The sequence below is a fragment of the Erpetoichthys calabaricus genome, chromosome 16 (genome assembly GCF_900747795.2).
Source record: "Erpetoichthys calabaricus chromosome 16, fErpCal1.3, whole genome shotgun sequence".
Lineage (NCBI taxonomy): Eukaryota > Metazoa > Chordata > Cladistia > Polypteriformes > Polypteridae > Erpetoichthys > Erpetoichthys calabaricus.
Genome location: NC_041409.2, coordinates 4216114 through 4232282, shown reverse-complemented (window position 1 = coordinate 4232282; position 16169 = coordinate 4216114). Strand labels below are relative to the sequence as shown.

Genomic DNA, 16169 nt, shown 5'->3' with positions numbered 1-16169 from the left:
AAAAAAAGAGTTGTGAGTTGCAAAATATGCTCAAACATTTGAATACGAAAAATACCGTTACAGGTTCTATGGAGGAGGAAGACTCACCACCTTACCAGTAAGTTGAATGTCACTTCAGCATTATATGATACAGGTACATGAACACAGTATTTGCTAGGCTAGGCATAATGACATGACTATCGGTTTGAACAGAGGCATAAATCGCAGTCCACCCCTCTACAATGCGAATAATATACTAACATATGCGACACAATTTCATGATAGGTGACTAAAAAATTATATAGATCATTATAGGTCATCCAATTATATGACATTAGCCACTAGCTAGTGAACATTCAGATTTTCACTTACCATATTTTGGTGTTTTTATGTTTGTTTTTTTGACACTGTCACCGTCTGCATTATGGGGCTACATTACACACCTGCAAACACATTTAACGTTGGCTTGTGTGTTTACAAAAAATGCTTGGGAATAAGTCCCTATCACAGCAGAAAACTCTTTTTCAGTCTTGTGTGCAAATCAAATCAAAAACTCAATGAGAGTGTATCAGTGAATCCCGCAGCCCATCAACTGCAACTGAAAGGTATAGCTCAAAAGTTCTAGACTTTCATACTGCTGCAGCAAGCCTGGTTTAGCTGGAAAAACAGATTTTGATGAGGATCATGCAGTTTCAAACGTGAAAATCTAACCACATACTCCCAACAGCAAACTGTGACTGGCAGCAGTATGAGACAGCGCGTTGGCTGCAAGCAAATATGGCATAGGATCTTTGGTGGCAAACGTTTTCCAGACGCAAAAAAGATGAATAATCAGTCAAAAAGATACGACTTTCAGTTAAAAAAAAAATCATAAAGCAAAGGAAGAACTGAATTTCATATAAATGAAACCACATGTTTTGCTGCAAAAGGAAAATAGTCTGGACATTTCCTCCAGCATATGACAACAATGTTCGTTGTGCTGAACTCATTTCAAACATCACTGCAGACTTACGAAAAAAAGGAAATGAATAACATCCTGATGGTGCAGCAGATTCTTCTGTGGTCAGATATTTACATGGTGCTTTGACATTAAACCATCTCTTTCATAGAAAATAAAAAAAAAAATCTTAGAACTTAAATTACATGTTTAATTTTTGAAGTGTCGGTTTAGTGTGATTCTGGGTACATACAGAAATTTTAAGTTTAGTTAAATTATTGAAAGCGGTTGTGTTTTTTAGGAAATTTTGTACATTCATATGAATAATTTTGGGAACCCCTCTTAATTCTTTGGATTTTTGTTTATCATTGGCTGAGCTTTCAAAGTAGCAACTTCCTTTTAATATCTGACATGCCTTATGGAAACAGTGGTATTTCAGCAGTGACATTAAGTTTATTGGATTAATATAAAATATGCATCATAACAAAATTAGACAGGTGCGTAAATTTGGGCACCCAACTGAGATATGACATCAATACTTAGTTGAGCCTCCTTTTCAAATATAACAGCCTCTAGACGCTGTCCTCCTATAGCCTTTGATGAGTGTCTGGATTCTGGATGGAGGTATTTCTGACCATTCTTCCATACAAAATCTCTCCAGTTCAGTTAAATTTGATGGCTGCCGAGCATGGACAGCCCGCTTCAAATCATCCCATAGATTTTCGATGATATTCAAGTCAGGAGACTGTGACGGCCATTCCAGAACATTCTACTTCTCCCTCTGCATGAGTGCATTTGTAGATTTTGAACTGTGTTTTGGGTCATTGCCTTCTTGGAATATCCAACCCCTGCGTAACTTCAACTTTGTGACTGATGCTTGAACATTATCCTGAAGAATTTGTTGATATTGGGATGAATTCATCTGACCCTCGACTTTAACAAGGGCCCCAGTCCCTGAACTAGCCACACAGCCCACAGCATGATGGAACCTCCACCAAATTTGACAGTAGGTAGCAGGTGTTGTTCTTGGAATGCTATGTGCTTCTTCTGCCATGCAAAGCGCTTTTTGTTATGACCAAACAGCTCAATTTTTGTCTCATCAGTCCAAAACACTTTGTTCCAAAATGAATCTGGCTTGTCTAAATGAGCATTTGCATACAACAAGTGACTCTGTTTATGGCGTGAGTGCAGAAAGGGCTTCTTTCTCATCACCCTGCCATACAGATGTGCTTTGTTCAAATTGCACTGAATTGTAGAACGACGTACAGATACACCATCTGCAGCAAGATGTTCTTGCAGGTCTTTGGAGGTGATCTGTGGGTTGTCTGTCACCATTCTCACAATCCTGCGCATATGCCGCTCCTGTATTTTTCTTGGCCTGCCAGACCTGCTGGGTTTAACAGCAACTGTGCCTGTGGCCTTCCATTTCCCGATTCCATTCCTTACAGTTGAAACTGACAGTTTAAACCTCTGAGATGGCTTTGTGTAGCCTTCCCCTAAACCAGGAGATTGAACAATCTTTGTTTTCAGATCTTTTGAGAGTTGCTTTGAGGATCCCATGCTGTCACTCTTCAGAGGAGAGTCAAAGGGAAGCACAACTTGCAATTGACCACCTTAAATACCTTTTCTCATGATTGGACACACCCGTCTATGAAGTTCAAGGCTTAACGAGCTAATCCAACCAATTTGGTGTTGCAAGTAATCAGCATTGAGCAGTGACAGGCATTCAAATCAGCAAAATTACAAGGGGACCCAAATTTTTGCACAGCCAGTTTTTCACATTTGATTTAATTTCATACAACTAAATACTGCTTCACTAAAAATCTTTGTTCGGAAAACAACTTAGTACTCAGATGTTCCTAGGAAATGAAAGACATACAGTACCGCTGTTATCTTTTTTGTTGAAAGGAGAGTCAATTTTTATGCAGGCTGAGAGGGGTTCACAAACTTTTTCATATGACTGCGTATGTGTTCATTGCACAACCAGAGCCAGAAACAGAAGTAACTGCTTTATTTCTATTTATTACTATTTTAATGTATTATAACATAAAGGTTTTATAAAAAAAACTAGATTTTGTTTAAAATATCTGCAAGTAGTTCATTAAAAAAAAACACATTTCTGAAAGTTTTATACAAAAATGTTTATTTGTTGAAAAGTTCCTTTCCATGCATTTTGTGTTTAACTTCAAATGAATTTTTTGTACAATCCACCTAATTAAGTAATCGATAAAATAATCACTAGATCAAAATAATTGTTACCATATATGCTCACGTAAAAGTTGGGTCTTGAAACCTGAAAAATCGATCATAAAATCAGACCCCGACTTATACGCCCGTTCAGAAATGCGACACTTAAATTTTTTTTTTTTACATCTTCTTGCCTCCTCCGATCTCGCATCAGTTTCTCAGTCTCATTGAATTTTGTTGCAGCAGCGCAGTTACCAATTTCTTTCGCCACATCAACGACTTTTAATTTAAAATCAGCTTCATATTTTCTTCTGATCTAACGCTCCACCGTAGATAAGGGATGCTCTTACGATGAAGGTATATGAGGGTGTGAGATACAAAAAAACATAAAACAGTGCAAACGTCACTTCGGAATAGTTCAGGTATTACCGTATGTTCATGTAGACACAACACATAGAAAAAAAGGAAGTGTGCTCCGTGGTTACTCTCTCAGGTGGGCGTTAGCATATCATAATCTTTTGGACCAACACCGGAAATTATATGGTAAAATCAAGCCCTGACTTATCCATGGAAGAACTTACACACAAGTATATACGATAGTTGTAGCCTTCGTACTAAGTGACTGCAAGGTAGGCAAAGATGGCAGCATACTGCGTGACAACACGAAGGCCCAAATGGTAAAATACTGGGTGAAAAGCAGGCAGGCAGACACGGCAACATACAGGGTGCAAGAGTGCAAGCAGAGATGTCAGAACAGTGAGTGACAAGCAGGCAGAGACTGTGATAGACTGGGTGACAGGATAGCAGGCAGATATAGGAGCTCATTTGGTGACAAGTAGGTAGTGTTACAGATTTAGGCTGCTATACCAGCATTGATGATTAAATTCAAGAATGCATGCTAGAACAAAGTCCAAACAGGTAAAGGGATATTCATGTGCTGTATACAGAGTTTGAGTTTCAGAAAGAATGCATATGACAGGACAACAGGCATAAAGTCCCCGACTAGCAGTAGATAAGCACTCACCTTGTAGCATGCTTCGGTATGCCGCCTCAGAGATGGCATAGATGTGTGGTGGCAGCTCATGCCGTTTTTTCCCTCGGTACATCTCCACAATCGACTCAGTGTAGATAGGCAAATTTTTATAAGGATTAATAACCACACAAAAGAGTCCACTGTATGTCTGAAAAACAAGATAGGCAAATGTCTCGTGATGAGAAATACAACAATACGTGTGTAAACACAGTTCAAAGTCAGTGAGGTTTAATGTACCGCAGGCGTGGAAAGGCAGCAATGTACAGGATTTGAAATGTACATGCCAGATGACATGTGTGTATCTGTAAACAAAGCTGTGAGACACAGGACCCTTAATCAACATACATGTCTGCTCCAGTAAATAGTGCTACTGTACATCAAAGGCACATTGTAGGTGTTAAAAAGAGCTCCTTCATTGGTCTCTGGTATGGTCTAAGTGCTGTTCTGTAGAAGAAGAAGCGTTTTTTGGCTTTGGGAAAGTAAAAGTTAGTGATGAACTATCTGATTTTATGTACAGTATATTGCTGCCCAAGTCATTTGGACTCCTGGTAATGCACAAGAAGATCAAATAGTTAAGAAAACCGAAAAAAACAGTGAAGCTCAACAATACAAGAAATATTTGAGTGTCCTTTCTATGCTACATTATGTAAATGTCAATTGACACAGGCAAGGCAATTGTCCCTTGTCACAATACCATGAACAGCATGATCTGGCTAAAACTGCTTTTTGACAAAAAGTTTCATATGACCCTGTTTGTATGTAACTAACTAACTGCTTCTCAGCTGTGCCTTTCATTTACTGGCAACACAAGCATTGATAATCATACTCTCAAGTAAAAGCAAGCACAATTAAAAGAGCATTTCTGAAAAGTATTCACACCCTCGGACATTTTTTTTATTCCTGCCATTTCATTACATTCCAATAAGGACACTAAGTGTGATCAACACAAAGAACAGTATCATGTCAATGTGAACATAAAATTGAACAGATTCTTCTACATAATCTATACACAATTTAAGGGAAAGTCAGTAAAGTATAGCACATGACAAGCATTGTGGTGCAGTGGGCAGCGGCAAGAGACTAGGTGCAATTCCTTATCCAGAAACTGTCTGGGCAGAGTTCTGAAGTTCTTCCCATTTTTCATGGTGGCTGTGAGTATGTGTGACATGAAATGAACTGGCATCCTATCCAAGGTTGACTTCTGAACTGTGCCCAGTGCTGCTAGTGTGGATTTCAACCTCGATAGCAATGAAATGAACTGAGCAGTCTGAAAATGGATGGACTGATAAATATTACATTACATGTTCAATGTCGATTACTATTAGGATAACTATTGTTGGACATGCATGGGGAACATCTACAATGTTCAGACAAGTTACGTCTTCAGCACTAACTGCTGGAGAGACCACAGTCGCTAATGCCTGCTTCTCTTTCACACACAGACCAGTGGGAAAGTGTCCAAGATGAACCTGAAATCAATTACGGTTTCACCCAAAGGTCCCATATGTTCCACCCTGGGTGCTACTCTAGGAATAATGGCACAAGAGGTTGGCATTCAATAGGGAAACTGCATCTGGCGAGCATGGAGCTCCATGGACAAAGATTAACCTGACTCAGAGAGAAACTTCTTCTAGGAAACAGGACACATAGGCAGTAGATTACGTGAGACATCCATGACTTTGTGTCTGAACTATTTTCATTATCCAACTATTCTTTACATCAAACAGGGTACCCCAAGAGTCCCAAACCCTTTACAAATTCTACATCTTTATCATTACACTACCCCCCCAAAAAAACTTCAACAGATGTTTAAAAAAGAAAAGCAAAAATAACCAATTCTGTAAGTAAGCATGCTGTTTGCTAAAACCGTGTTCCCATGTTTAGTTTGTACATACTATTGGAGTCCACAGAGACTGTCTGACAATGGCCCAATGCGAATGAGTGCAAGAGTGTGTCCAGTCATTGAGTGGCACTCCATTTCAGGTTGGTGCCCACATAATTTCATTCTTTCTAGTACAAATTCTAATCTTGAACAGAGACTTGGATAAAGAACACCTGAGTGTAATCATACAGAACCTGCTGTCATCACCAGTTACATGTCTGTGTGCTACTAATGAACTCGGGTTCAAAACACTTGTCCCTGAGAAGTGCCCTAAAACTACCCCATAAAGAAAGGAAAACTGGAGGTCAAGTAATTGAAAATTTGCAGTCGGGAATAAGGACAGCGTGAAAGCTCATAGACTATTAAAACAGAAATCCCAAAGCAAAGCAAGTACCATGATAAACAAATGCAGAAAACTGAGCAATACCAAAAGGCGACCAGCAGTCACAAAGACAATGAAGAGTCAGCACAGTCTCATGAAACAGGGACTAAACAAAAGCCTTTAGAAAAAACACCATTAGAAGTTGACATTCATTTTTCAAAGCTGCTTGGTTGTAGAAGTTTTAAGAACAACAACCCAGGTGCACCAACGTTGAGATGAGAAATCAGTCCATCATATGAACCACTCACATACACCACGGTTAAGCTCATAACTTCCATTCAGCTCTTTAAGAACAACAACCCAGGTGCACCAACGTTGAGATGAGAAATCAGTCCATCATATGAACCACTCACATACACCACGGTTAAGCTCATAACTTCCATTCAGCTCAACTGGCATATCTGTCACAAATTCTAGGAGCTCAGAATTGCTGGAGGAAAACCCGTGTAGGAACTAGCGCAGAGAGGACACAGGGCAGAGCAAGAGCCAGGATTTGAACTTGGGTCTTTGAAGCAGTATGGCAGCAGGACCTGCACTGCCACAATAACCATTACAATATTTTTTATTTGCATACTATCAAAATACCCGCGCTTTGCAGCGGCGAAGTACTGCCTTAAAATTTTTATTAAGAAGAAAAGTACACCTTTTTAAACTGAGGGAAAATGTACCAATAATTATTTGTTAAGGATCTGTGTTTGTATACCACGTTGTCAGTTCGGCCCTCCGGTTGTAATATGACCAAGCCGTGCACTGAGCTTACTCTTGAGCATGCAACGAACAGTTGGCCATGTGAAAAGCAATTTTGCCTCAAATCAATGCCCACCTTTTGTAGGGTCTGTCCCTGAGACTTATCAATTGTCATTGCGAAGCAGAGCCTTACTGGAAATTGCAGGCGTTTGAATTGAAATGGGAGATCAGAGGGTATAACGGGGATGCGAGGAATATAAAACTCTCTCCCCTGAGCCACTGCCAGTAAAAATAGTTGCCTCAATTAGGTTCTTTTGCAGACACGTGACCTGAAGTCTCATGCTGTTACAAAGTTTTGTTGGCTGTAAGTTTCTCAGTAACATTATTGGTGCCTCAACCGTCAAAATTAGATTATGCTCAGGAGTGCCTGGAGGATTCAAAGTGTGGAGAAACTCTACCGGATAGTGCACCACATCTTCCACTTCTACAACTGAATCCAGACTGATATGTTTTCAGTTGTGAAGGTAGTTCTTGAAGTAAAATGTGGTTTATAGTCATGTCATTTCTTGGTGTCAGGATAGCTCTCTCCCTCAACCATGACACGTCATTTTCGTGGAGATTTCGTAGATTGGGGTAAACATTTTGAAGAAGGCTTTGTAAGAGGCATTGGCGGTTGTCCAAAGGTGTAAAATATTTGGCCATTTCGGTACACTTGAAAGCGACAACCGAACAATTCAGCGGCAGCCATCAACTCACATGCAGAACCATAGGTGAAGGGCTTAAGCATTTCACTCTTATAGTGCTCCTGTGTAGTACAATTATCTCCTGTACCGTCATCAGTTCACACCTTGAACCTGTCCCAGTCATTCAATACATAAGACACAATGTTCTTCCGGATATCAAGAGTGAGCCTGATATGGCCGTGCAATATGTAACACAGAGAATGGAAAAGGCAGGCACCATCTCCGGGCATGGAAACCACCCGGTAAGTGACAGTTCTTTGATCAATGGTGATCACCTCGACAGACATGTTAATGAGGGTACGGCTGGAACGATAAAGGAAATGGGTACCTGAACAATGTAAACTAAGTCTAAAATACCTACACGATAACTATAATCGTAATAAACGAACAATAAAACAGCGGAGAAGCCGTGGATTAAATAAAAAGGCTGCAGTTATCAGCAGGGAGGCGTGAATACTGTGGCGATACAAGGAAGGGAATGAAGAGACCGACCGGAGCGACGGACGGCCTTATATAGGCAGGCAGCCAACTACGTAGGAGGTGTGGGGATGGGGGACCCAACGCCGCCTCACACGGCGACCGAGCTACAGGTTATGGATGTATATATGTACGTAAGTAGGATTCAGTTAGTGTTGGGAACCAAATTTCTTGAAGATGGGCCCATAAGTAACAAAGACCGTTGGAAAGTTCAATATGGCGGCCAACAGTGGCGTCATACCACTGAAATAAGTACGTACATCGGTTTCAGTTAGCACAGGGAAGCCGCATACCAAATTTCGTGAAGATGGGGCCATAAATAAGAAAGTTTAACATGGTGGACGTTGTCGACCGTTACGCATATAATTTCGAAATGAAACCTGCTTAACTTTTGTAAGTAAGCTGTAAGGAATGAGCCTGCCAAATTTCAGCCTTCTACCTACACGGGAAGTTGGAAAATTAGTGATGAGTGAGTCAGTGAGGGCTTTGCCTTTTATTAGTATACATTACCTTTAAAGAAATATGGATACTTTCTTAAAGCCCAAATAAAAAGCAGTGTCAGACTACAGGGCAACATGTTGCACCTTGCCCCTCACCACTGAATGACAACAGTAAACAATGAAGCTCTGACGGCCTTAGATAAATTGCACTTAGCTTTGCATTTGCTTGTAGGTAAAATAGACCCACCAAGACAATGTTGTTCCAAGACTGCAAGTCCCCAAAAAAGAGGTCTGTCTGTGGGAACTGGATGCTGTTGGCCACTGCTGCCAAGTGTCCAGTTGATTCTAAGATTGTTTTATGATTTAATTAGCCTCCCAGGTCCTGCTTCATCCCATACTGCATTATCAGAGACAGGACCTTAAAGAGAGGAGATCCCTGATCATTATCAATACAAAACAGTAGACAGTCTGCCCCTGTTTCCACCAATCCATTATTGGACTAATTTTTTTGTAGTGTTTATTTTCCACTAAACGCACCTCCTCTTTGTATGCCTACCTTCACGATTCCATAATTACACCTGTCCCAGTCTGTCAGAAATGGATCACTGATCAATCCCTCTCAACTCCACTGTGTTGGAAAATAATTTTTAAAAACATAAAAGTCTTTTAGGAATTCAACGTATCCAAATATAAAAGGTATCCATAGAGTTTATCATTACCCGAGAAAGCACTTCATGATGGGTTTAGCTCCTGATTTACTCTGTCACCAGCGCTCTCTTAATGCACCAGGCACTCCCCCACCCCCCCCACATTCAGCGAATGTCCCACTGTTGGTGTTCTTTGGAGCTCAGTTGCTTTCAAGCTTTCCTCCATTTTATCGCCAACTATTCCTTGCTCTCCTATTACTCTATTCCTTTTAGATTTCTCTGGTCTTTCTGTTCATCTCCAGCACATTATTTCAATAGCTACAACAGCAGCCCAGGTTCTTATAGCTTCTCAATGGAAGAACCCTGGCCTTGTTATTTTCTCTGTCTAGAGGTCCTCGTTTTATAACCTTGTTCTGTCAGCTGCATGGATCAGTGGTGTACGTGATCAAACTATCAGTTAATGGAAAGTCATTATTTCTATGATTAAGTCAGGGATGACAGCAAGCCCAGGATTTAACTTGATTTATAAATTTTAATTTTCTCTAGCTCAGCTGAACTTGTGGGTCTCTGGGTTTCATTGACCTGCGTGTTTTAGTGATTTTATATTTTACTCTGTTCTCTTTTCTATAGCTCCAGAGTAGGGTAGGGAGGGGCGGGGTTTCAAATTTATATATAAAAATGATTTTTTAATTTGTTATCCTCTTCTTACTTTTAAAATCAAATTTTAAAAAACTCATCAAAAAAAAAAAAGAAAGCAGACTGATGTAGATCCCTGGGAGTTGCGCTTCATTCATCTGAGTACTTTGGATTCCTAGCAAGTGCATCTCAGTCATCGGTGGACAAAGCTGGTTGTTTTTGATTCTTATACTCCTACATCTCCAACGGCCTGGACTACAATTATCAAATCAGTTATAAAACATTCTACTCGTAGTTTTTATTTTTCTCTGTGCCATATGCTGCACTGGATGTTAAATATATTACAAGTAAGCCCGTGATTCGCTAGCGAATCGGAAATCCAAGAATGGCAATCAGTTTCTGTCCCGTCCGATATCTGGATGGATGACATTTCATGGAGGGTGGGTGCGTCTGGGGAAATGTCATTTAATTAAATAAGCATATCTGTACTAAAGCGGTTTAATTAAATAAGCATATCTGTACTAAAGCGGTTTAATTAAATAAGCATATCTGTACTAAAGCGGTTTCGTTTTGTGGAGACGTGATTCCGTTGCCTTTGCTGACACTGACTGCTGGCAGAGTGGAGCACAGCAACTTTAGTTTACAGGTTGTGGTGTCCGTGTGTCAGCCACTGAGTCTGGGAAGCCGCTGGGTTAGAGTCTGTGACTGTTATGTGATCTATATTACTGGCACAGTGGATTAGAGCAAGTGTAGCTCACAGGGGTGTTGTTTGGGCGCTTACAGGTTGTGTTGTTTGGGCGCCACCTACTGACTCTGGGAATCCGCCGCGTTTTGGGAAGCCGCTGCGTTTGACTGTACAGGTTGTGTTGTTTGGGCGCTCAGAGGTTGTGTTGTTCGGGCGCCACCTACTGACTCTGGGAAGCCGCCGCGTTTTGGAAAGCCGCTGCGTTTGACTCTGGACTCTGGGGCGGGCGCCAAGGCCGCAGTGCGCATGCGCCTCGGTGCGTCCGCCGTGCATATATTAACTGTGGTTTAGTAAGATAGATAGGGGGCTTTTCCCCCTGCTTGCTTCACTCACCAATCCCCATGCTTGCGCTACGCGCTAGCCTCTTTGCTGTTCTCCTGCTTGCGTATTGGGATGTGGATGTATAATTTACTAACTATTTTACATTACAGCAAGTAATTAACCATATTAAAAATAGTAAAACGTAATAATTTGAAAGTAAATTATGTTTCATGTTGTGTTAGAGTTGCTCATTGTATAATATAATTTTGTTCGGTTTGGCTTTGAAATGAACACGCAAAAACATTTTAAACTTACACTTTTACTGTACAGCTTCAGTAAAAACAATTTTTTGAATTATATTTTCACCAATATCACACTGATTTGTGATTCTGTGTTTGGACTTTTATCGTGACAACGCAACATATAACTGCCCGTGAGTGAATTTCGTTTTCTATTAAATAGAGCCAAACATTTGAAAAAGTCAGTTTGAGATTTGTAAATTGTCTTTGCAAAAGCTATTCTAACAGGAAACTGTTAACGTTTTAATACGAATGGCATATCAAGATCTCCTTTGTTGCTTAATGTTATCCCCTGAAGATGTACTACATTACCATACTGGGATACATCCTTCTTCGTTTGGAGGAACACCGGACGGTGTTAACGGTTGTAGATATTCTTCGGAATATTGTAAGTTGATGTTTTCATCTTCCGTACGATCACCACCAACTGTTTCAGCACAGTCTATTGATACGCATTTAACCTATTTGCCGTGTAACCGATCGTCATTTTTGGCGTTAATTCTTTTGACTTCATCGTTTCTCTGTGCTAGGTTTGCCCGTGTACTCATTTTTTCTGTCGATAACCCTTCGGGATGAAATTCTTCAATAAGATTTGGACATAATGTGTCTTCTTTAATTGGGAACTTCAAGCGAGGAAAATGTTAAAATTTTTAAGAGCTGAGAGAGCAAGAAACTGTGTCTGTCAAAAGCATTCACGCCAATGAGTGGTGAGAGGGCCGTGTGTGTGGTTGAAAATGGTTGAGAGGAGGGCAGGACTTGAAAAACTCTCATGGCCAAAGTCTCATCTCATGGGACTTGAAAAAATCTTCCAAAAAGTCTCGTCACAGGATTTTTTTATATAATAGAGAGATTTATATGGTCCTTTTTGCCACAGGTTCAGAGTAGAGTGAAATTCTTACTTGCAAATCAATATGTTTACATGTCGCAACTGTCCCGCACCATGATTGGGGAGTATAGAAACCTTACATTGGCATGTCAGTTGGCCTTATTTGAACAATCTCAGGATACACTTTATAACACTCAACAGGACAAACTAATAATATGTTGCCCTATTAAATTGCCCTTGTTTTGACAATGAGCTATTTAACTGAAGATCACCAAGCTTTTAAACCAGTCTAACCCATTCTTCCTAGCAGATACTCTCAAGCTCTATAAACTGCCATCTATGATCTAGGACACATGCATTCTGGAGGAGATTTTTTTTCCCCCCAAGGCTCTTTTTCTACTTGGCTGCACTTCAGCACAGGGATAGTATTAGGCAGGTGATGAGCAGTGCCTAGTCTTGGAGTTTTACCCAGAGAGTTAAGTTTTTGTCTCATCAGTCCAGAGAATCTTTATCCTCATGCTTTTAGAGGCCCTTAAATGATATTTGGTAAAAATTAAGCAGGCTTGCCAATCTATGTACCACAAATACTTGATTGATCGAATAACATTAACATTATACAAAGTTATTGTCTGTTTTAACCTGCATTATTATCAGTCTTTAATTTCATATTGTTTTTTATATCAGTAAGGTGCTGCTAGAGTATGTGAATTTCCCCTTGGGATTAATGAAGTATCTATCTATCCATCTGCTGAGCCAGCCATGCTTCCGACAGATTCTTCCATCTCAGTAGAGGACTTCTGAAGCTCTGTTAGAGTGACAATTGCATTCTTGGTCACCTCCCTGACCAAGGCCCTTCTTTCCCAAGAACTCAGTTTGGCCAGATGGCCAACTCTAGGAAGAGTCCTGTTGGTTCCAAATCTCTTCCATTTCACAATAATTGAAGCCACTGTGCTCCTGGGAACATTCAAAGCTTTTCCCTGATGTATGCCACACCACAATTTGATCAAGGAAGTCTAAAGAGAGTGTTTTTGTCCTGACATGCAGTGTAAATTGTTGGATCCTACATACAGAGGTGTGTGCCTTTCTACGTTATGTCCAGTCAATTCTATTTACTACATGTGGAGTCCAATCAAGTTCGAGACTCCTCTCAAGGATAATCAAAGCAAACAGAATGAACTTGAGCACAATCTGGAGTGCCACAGCAAAAGGTCTGAATACGTATATAAATGAGAAATTTAAGTTTTTGTTTTTTAATAATTTTGCAAAATATAGACAAAGTTGGAAGCATGCAATTGTCTAAAGTGTCTTTGTATGCTGTACCATTAACAGTACACTTTACTGGAATTAAAGGACATAGCCCAAACCCTGAAAAGCAGACTGACCATTATTGTTATTCTACCAACTTTTACAATTGGCACTAGGCAGTCGGGAAGGTAGCCTTCTCTCAACCCAGGCAAGTCCAGCAGACTCCCAGATAGTGAAGTGTGATTCATCACTCCAGAGAACACGTTTCCAGTGGCAGCATGCCTTACACCAGCGGTGTCGAACTCCGGTCCTGGAGGGCCGCAGTCGGTGCAGGTTTTCATTTTAACCATCTCCTTCATTAGTGATCAGTTTTTGCTGCTAATTAACTTCTTTTGCCTTTGTTTTAATTGACGTGACTCAGACCCCTTAGTTGTTTCTTTGTCCTTAATTAGCAGCCAAACAACAATGAGACACAAAACAAGCAGACACATGACCAGCTAACCTGTGCCTGTCACATAATATCTGAAATTAAAGAGAGGTGAAGGTCTCAGTAAAACAGAAAATCAACAGTTTTGGAAATGTCTGCTGTGGCAGAATGAGAGCAGCAACAAGCCATGGAATTAAATGAAGGGTTCAATTAACTGCAAGAATCAGCATCTCATTAAGAAACTGGATGGAGTTTGAATCCCCAGTTTAATTGATAATCTGTTGGCTCATTTCGCATCTAATTTCTGTTTGGCTGTCATTTAATGAAGAATCAATTCAGGGGACTGAATCCTTAAAAGCAGGGCTAAAGAAAATAAGTTAATCAGCAGTGAAAACTGGTCACTTATTATGAAAAAGGTTAGAATGAAAACTTGCAGCCACTGCGGCCCTCCAGGCCTAGAGTTTGACACCTCTGCCTTACACAACTCCAGTCGATGTTTGTTATTGCACATAGAAATCTTAGGCTTCAGTTGCAGGTGTTCGGCCCTGGAAACTTATTTCATGAAGCTCCCAGTCTATAGTTTTTGTGCTGGTGTTGCTTCCACAGGCAGTTTGGAATGCTGTTGTGAGTGACACAGCACGGGATTCACATTTTTATAAACTACTCACTTTGGAACACAGTGGCAGTGCTCTGTGAGTGTGTATGGTCTACCACTACAATTAACGAATGGACAGCTATTGTTGGTTGTGCCTGGATGTATTTCCTCCCACTAACCAGAAACGTGTATGTTAGGTGAATTGGCAATGCTAAATTGGAACCTGATGTGTGTGGGGCTGTGTGTTTTCACCTTGTGATTGTGCCTGGCGCCCTGTTCACGGTTTGTTGCAGCCTATGTTAGCTGGGAATAGGCTCCAGTACTCCCAGCGACCCTGGTCTCGATTGAGCAGGTTAGAAAATGACATAACAATTTCTACTTTGTTTTCTGCGTGCTTTAACAAATCTATGTCTTTATGTGTATAAATCTGTATTTACTAATTTGTAAAATCTGTACTTGTATTTTACCTGAGAACTTGTCATGGCATGCTGTGCCCGCACTCAGTGAAGAACATTATACAAAAATAAACTGATGTGTATCAAATCAAATTCAATAGGCTCTGGCCCTCGGGACCCTGAATAATATCAAGCAGATGTGTTGTGTATTTTTTTCTAATCATTTACTGTAATTTTACAACTCAAATAGTGTATATATTTATCAAGTATACATGTTCCCCCATGTCATTATGGGTTTTGTCCTGGTACCCCAGCACCTTCTCGAATCCCAAAAGCTTCAATGTTTGGACAATATCAACTCAACATTTAACCTAATGTGAACACGTTTGGGTATGCGCATCAGTGTGAGTTAGGTGCATAGTTATGGGGATAGTTTGGGCAGTGCCAATCCAAAAGGTTCATTTGCTCACTTAGTCAAAAATCAGTAAAAAATAAAGTATTCATTTGTTATTTTGATGCCCTTCCTACATATTCCAATTCCTCTACAAAAATGAAATCCTACTGGTGTGGATTAGCATCCATTCCAGTACCTTGACCCCAAAAATGCAGCTTCCTGCTAGGGAGAAACTAGTAGATTTATCGGAGTTACCTACTGTATCCTCACATTGAACATGAGATTTTTACTACATAGACTGAGGTGACATCCAGATAGGTGTGACAGCTTTTTTCAACAGGTCACACCTAGCAGACATTATTACACTTCCAAGGTATACAATGAGTATATAATAAATATATATTACCAGCAGTGAGCACAAGTACTTGATGTGAACAAAATTTTCTATACACTATCAGTTTGGGTGGGTCCGAGGTGTCACTTGCCAAAAGATTCAGAATTTATTTGTTGTAATGATTGCCATAGTAATTAACATGAACTTTGCCCACTTGGAATTCGGCAGCAGTTGACACAGACTGCATATTTTCATGATTAGGTTAACCGATAACACCCTGAACCTGAAGTTTTGTCATTATCTATCTTCATGACAAATCTAACAATGAATGTAGAGCAGGGTTAACTGCTACACAGGGACAGAAACCTAAGGTGTGGCACAAAATTCCTCTCTTTAAATAAGAAGTATAATTATGGACAAAACCAAATTTGTCATCAGTGAGCAGCCAAGTACTTTCGGATCACTAGCTTTTATTATCACTTACAGCGAGAAATGAATGGATGATGAGCTGCAGTGCTTCTCACTTCACATGCACTGATGAGTCCGGCTTTCATGTAGCCATGTATCCAAATTACATTCAAACATTTGGCAAGCCCTCTAAGGTTCACTTCCACATCT

General features: G+C 40.2%; 1 protein-coding gene across 6 annotated transcripts in view; it reads right to left on the bottom strand.

The window, feature by feature from the left end:
- The window catches only part of myh14 (myosin, heavy chain 14, non-muscle), a 154737-nt gene that overhangs the window by 96278 nt on the left and 42290 nt on the right, over positions 1–16169 (bottom strand). For all 6 annotated transcript variants that reach the window (XM_051920135.1, XM_051920137.1, XM_051920139.1 and 3 more), the window contains exon 4: positions 4128–4284. In XM_051920135.1, the coding sequence (XP_051776095.1) occupies positions 4128–4284 (157 nt within the window). The remainder of the gene's footprint in view (positions 1–4127; positions 4285–16169) is intronic.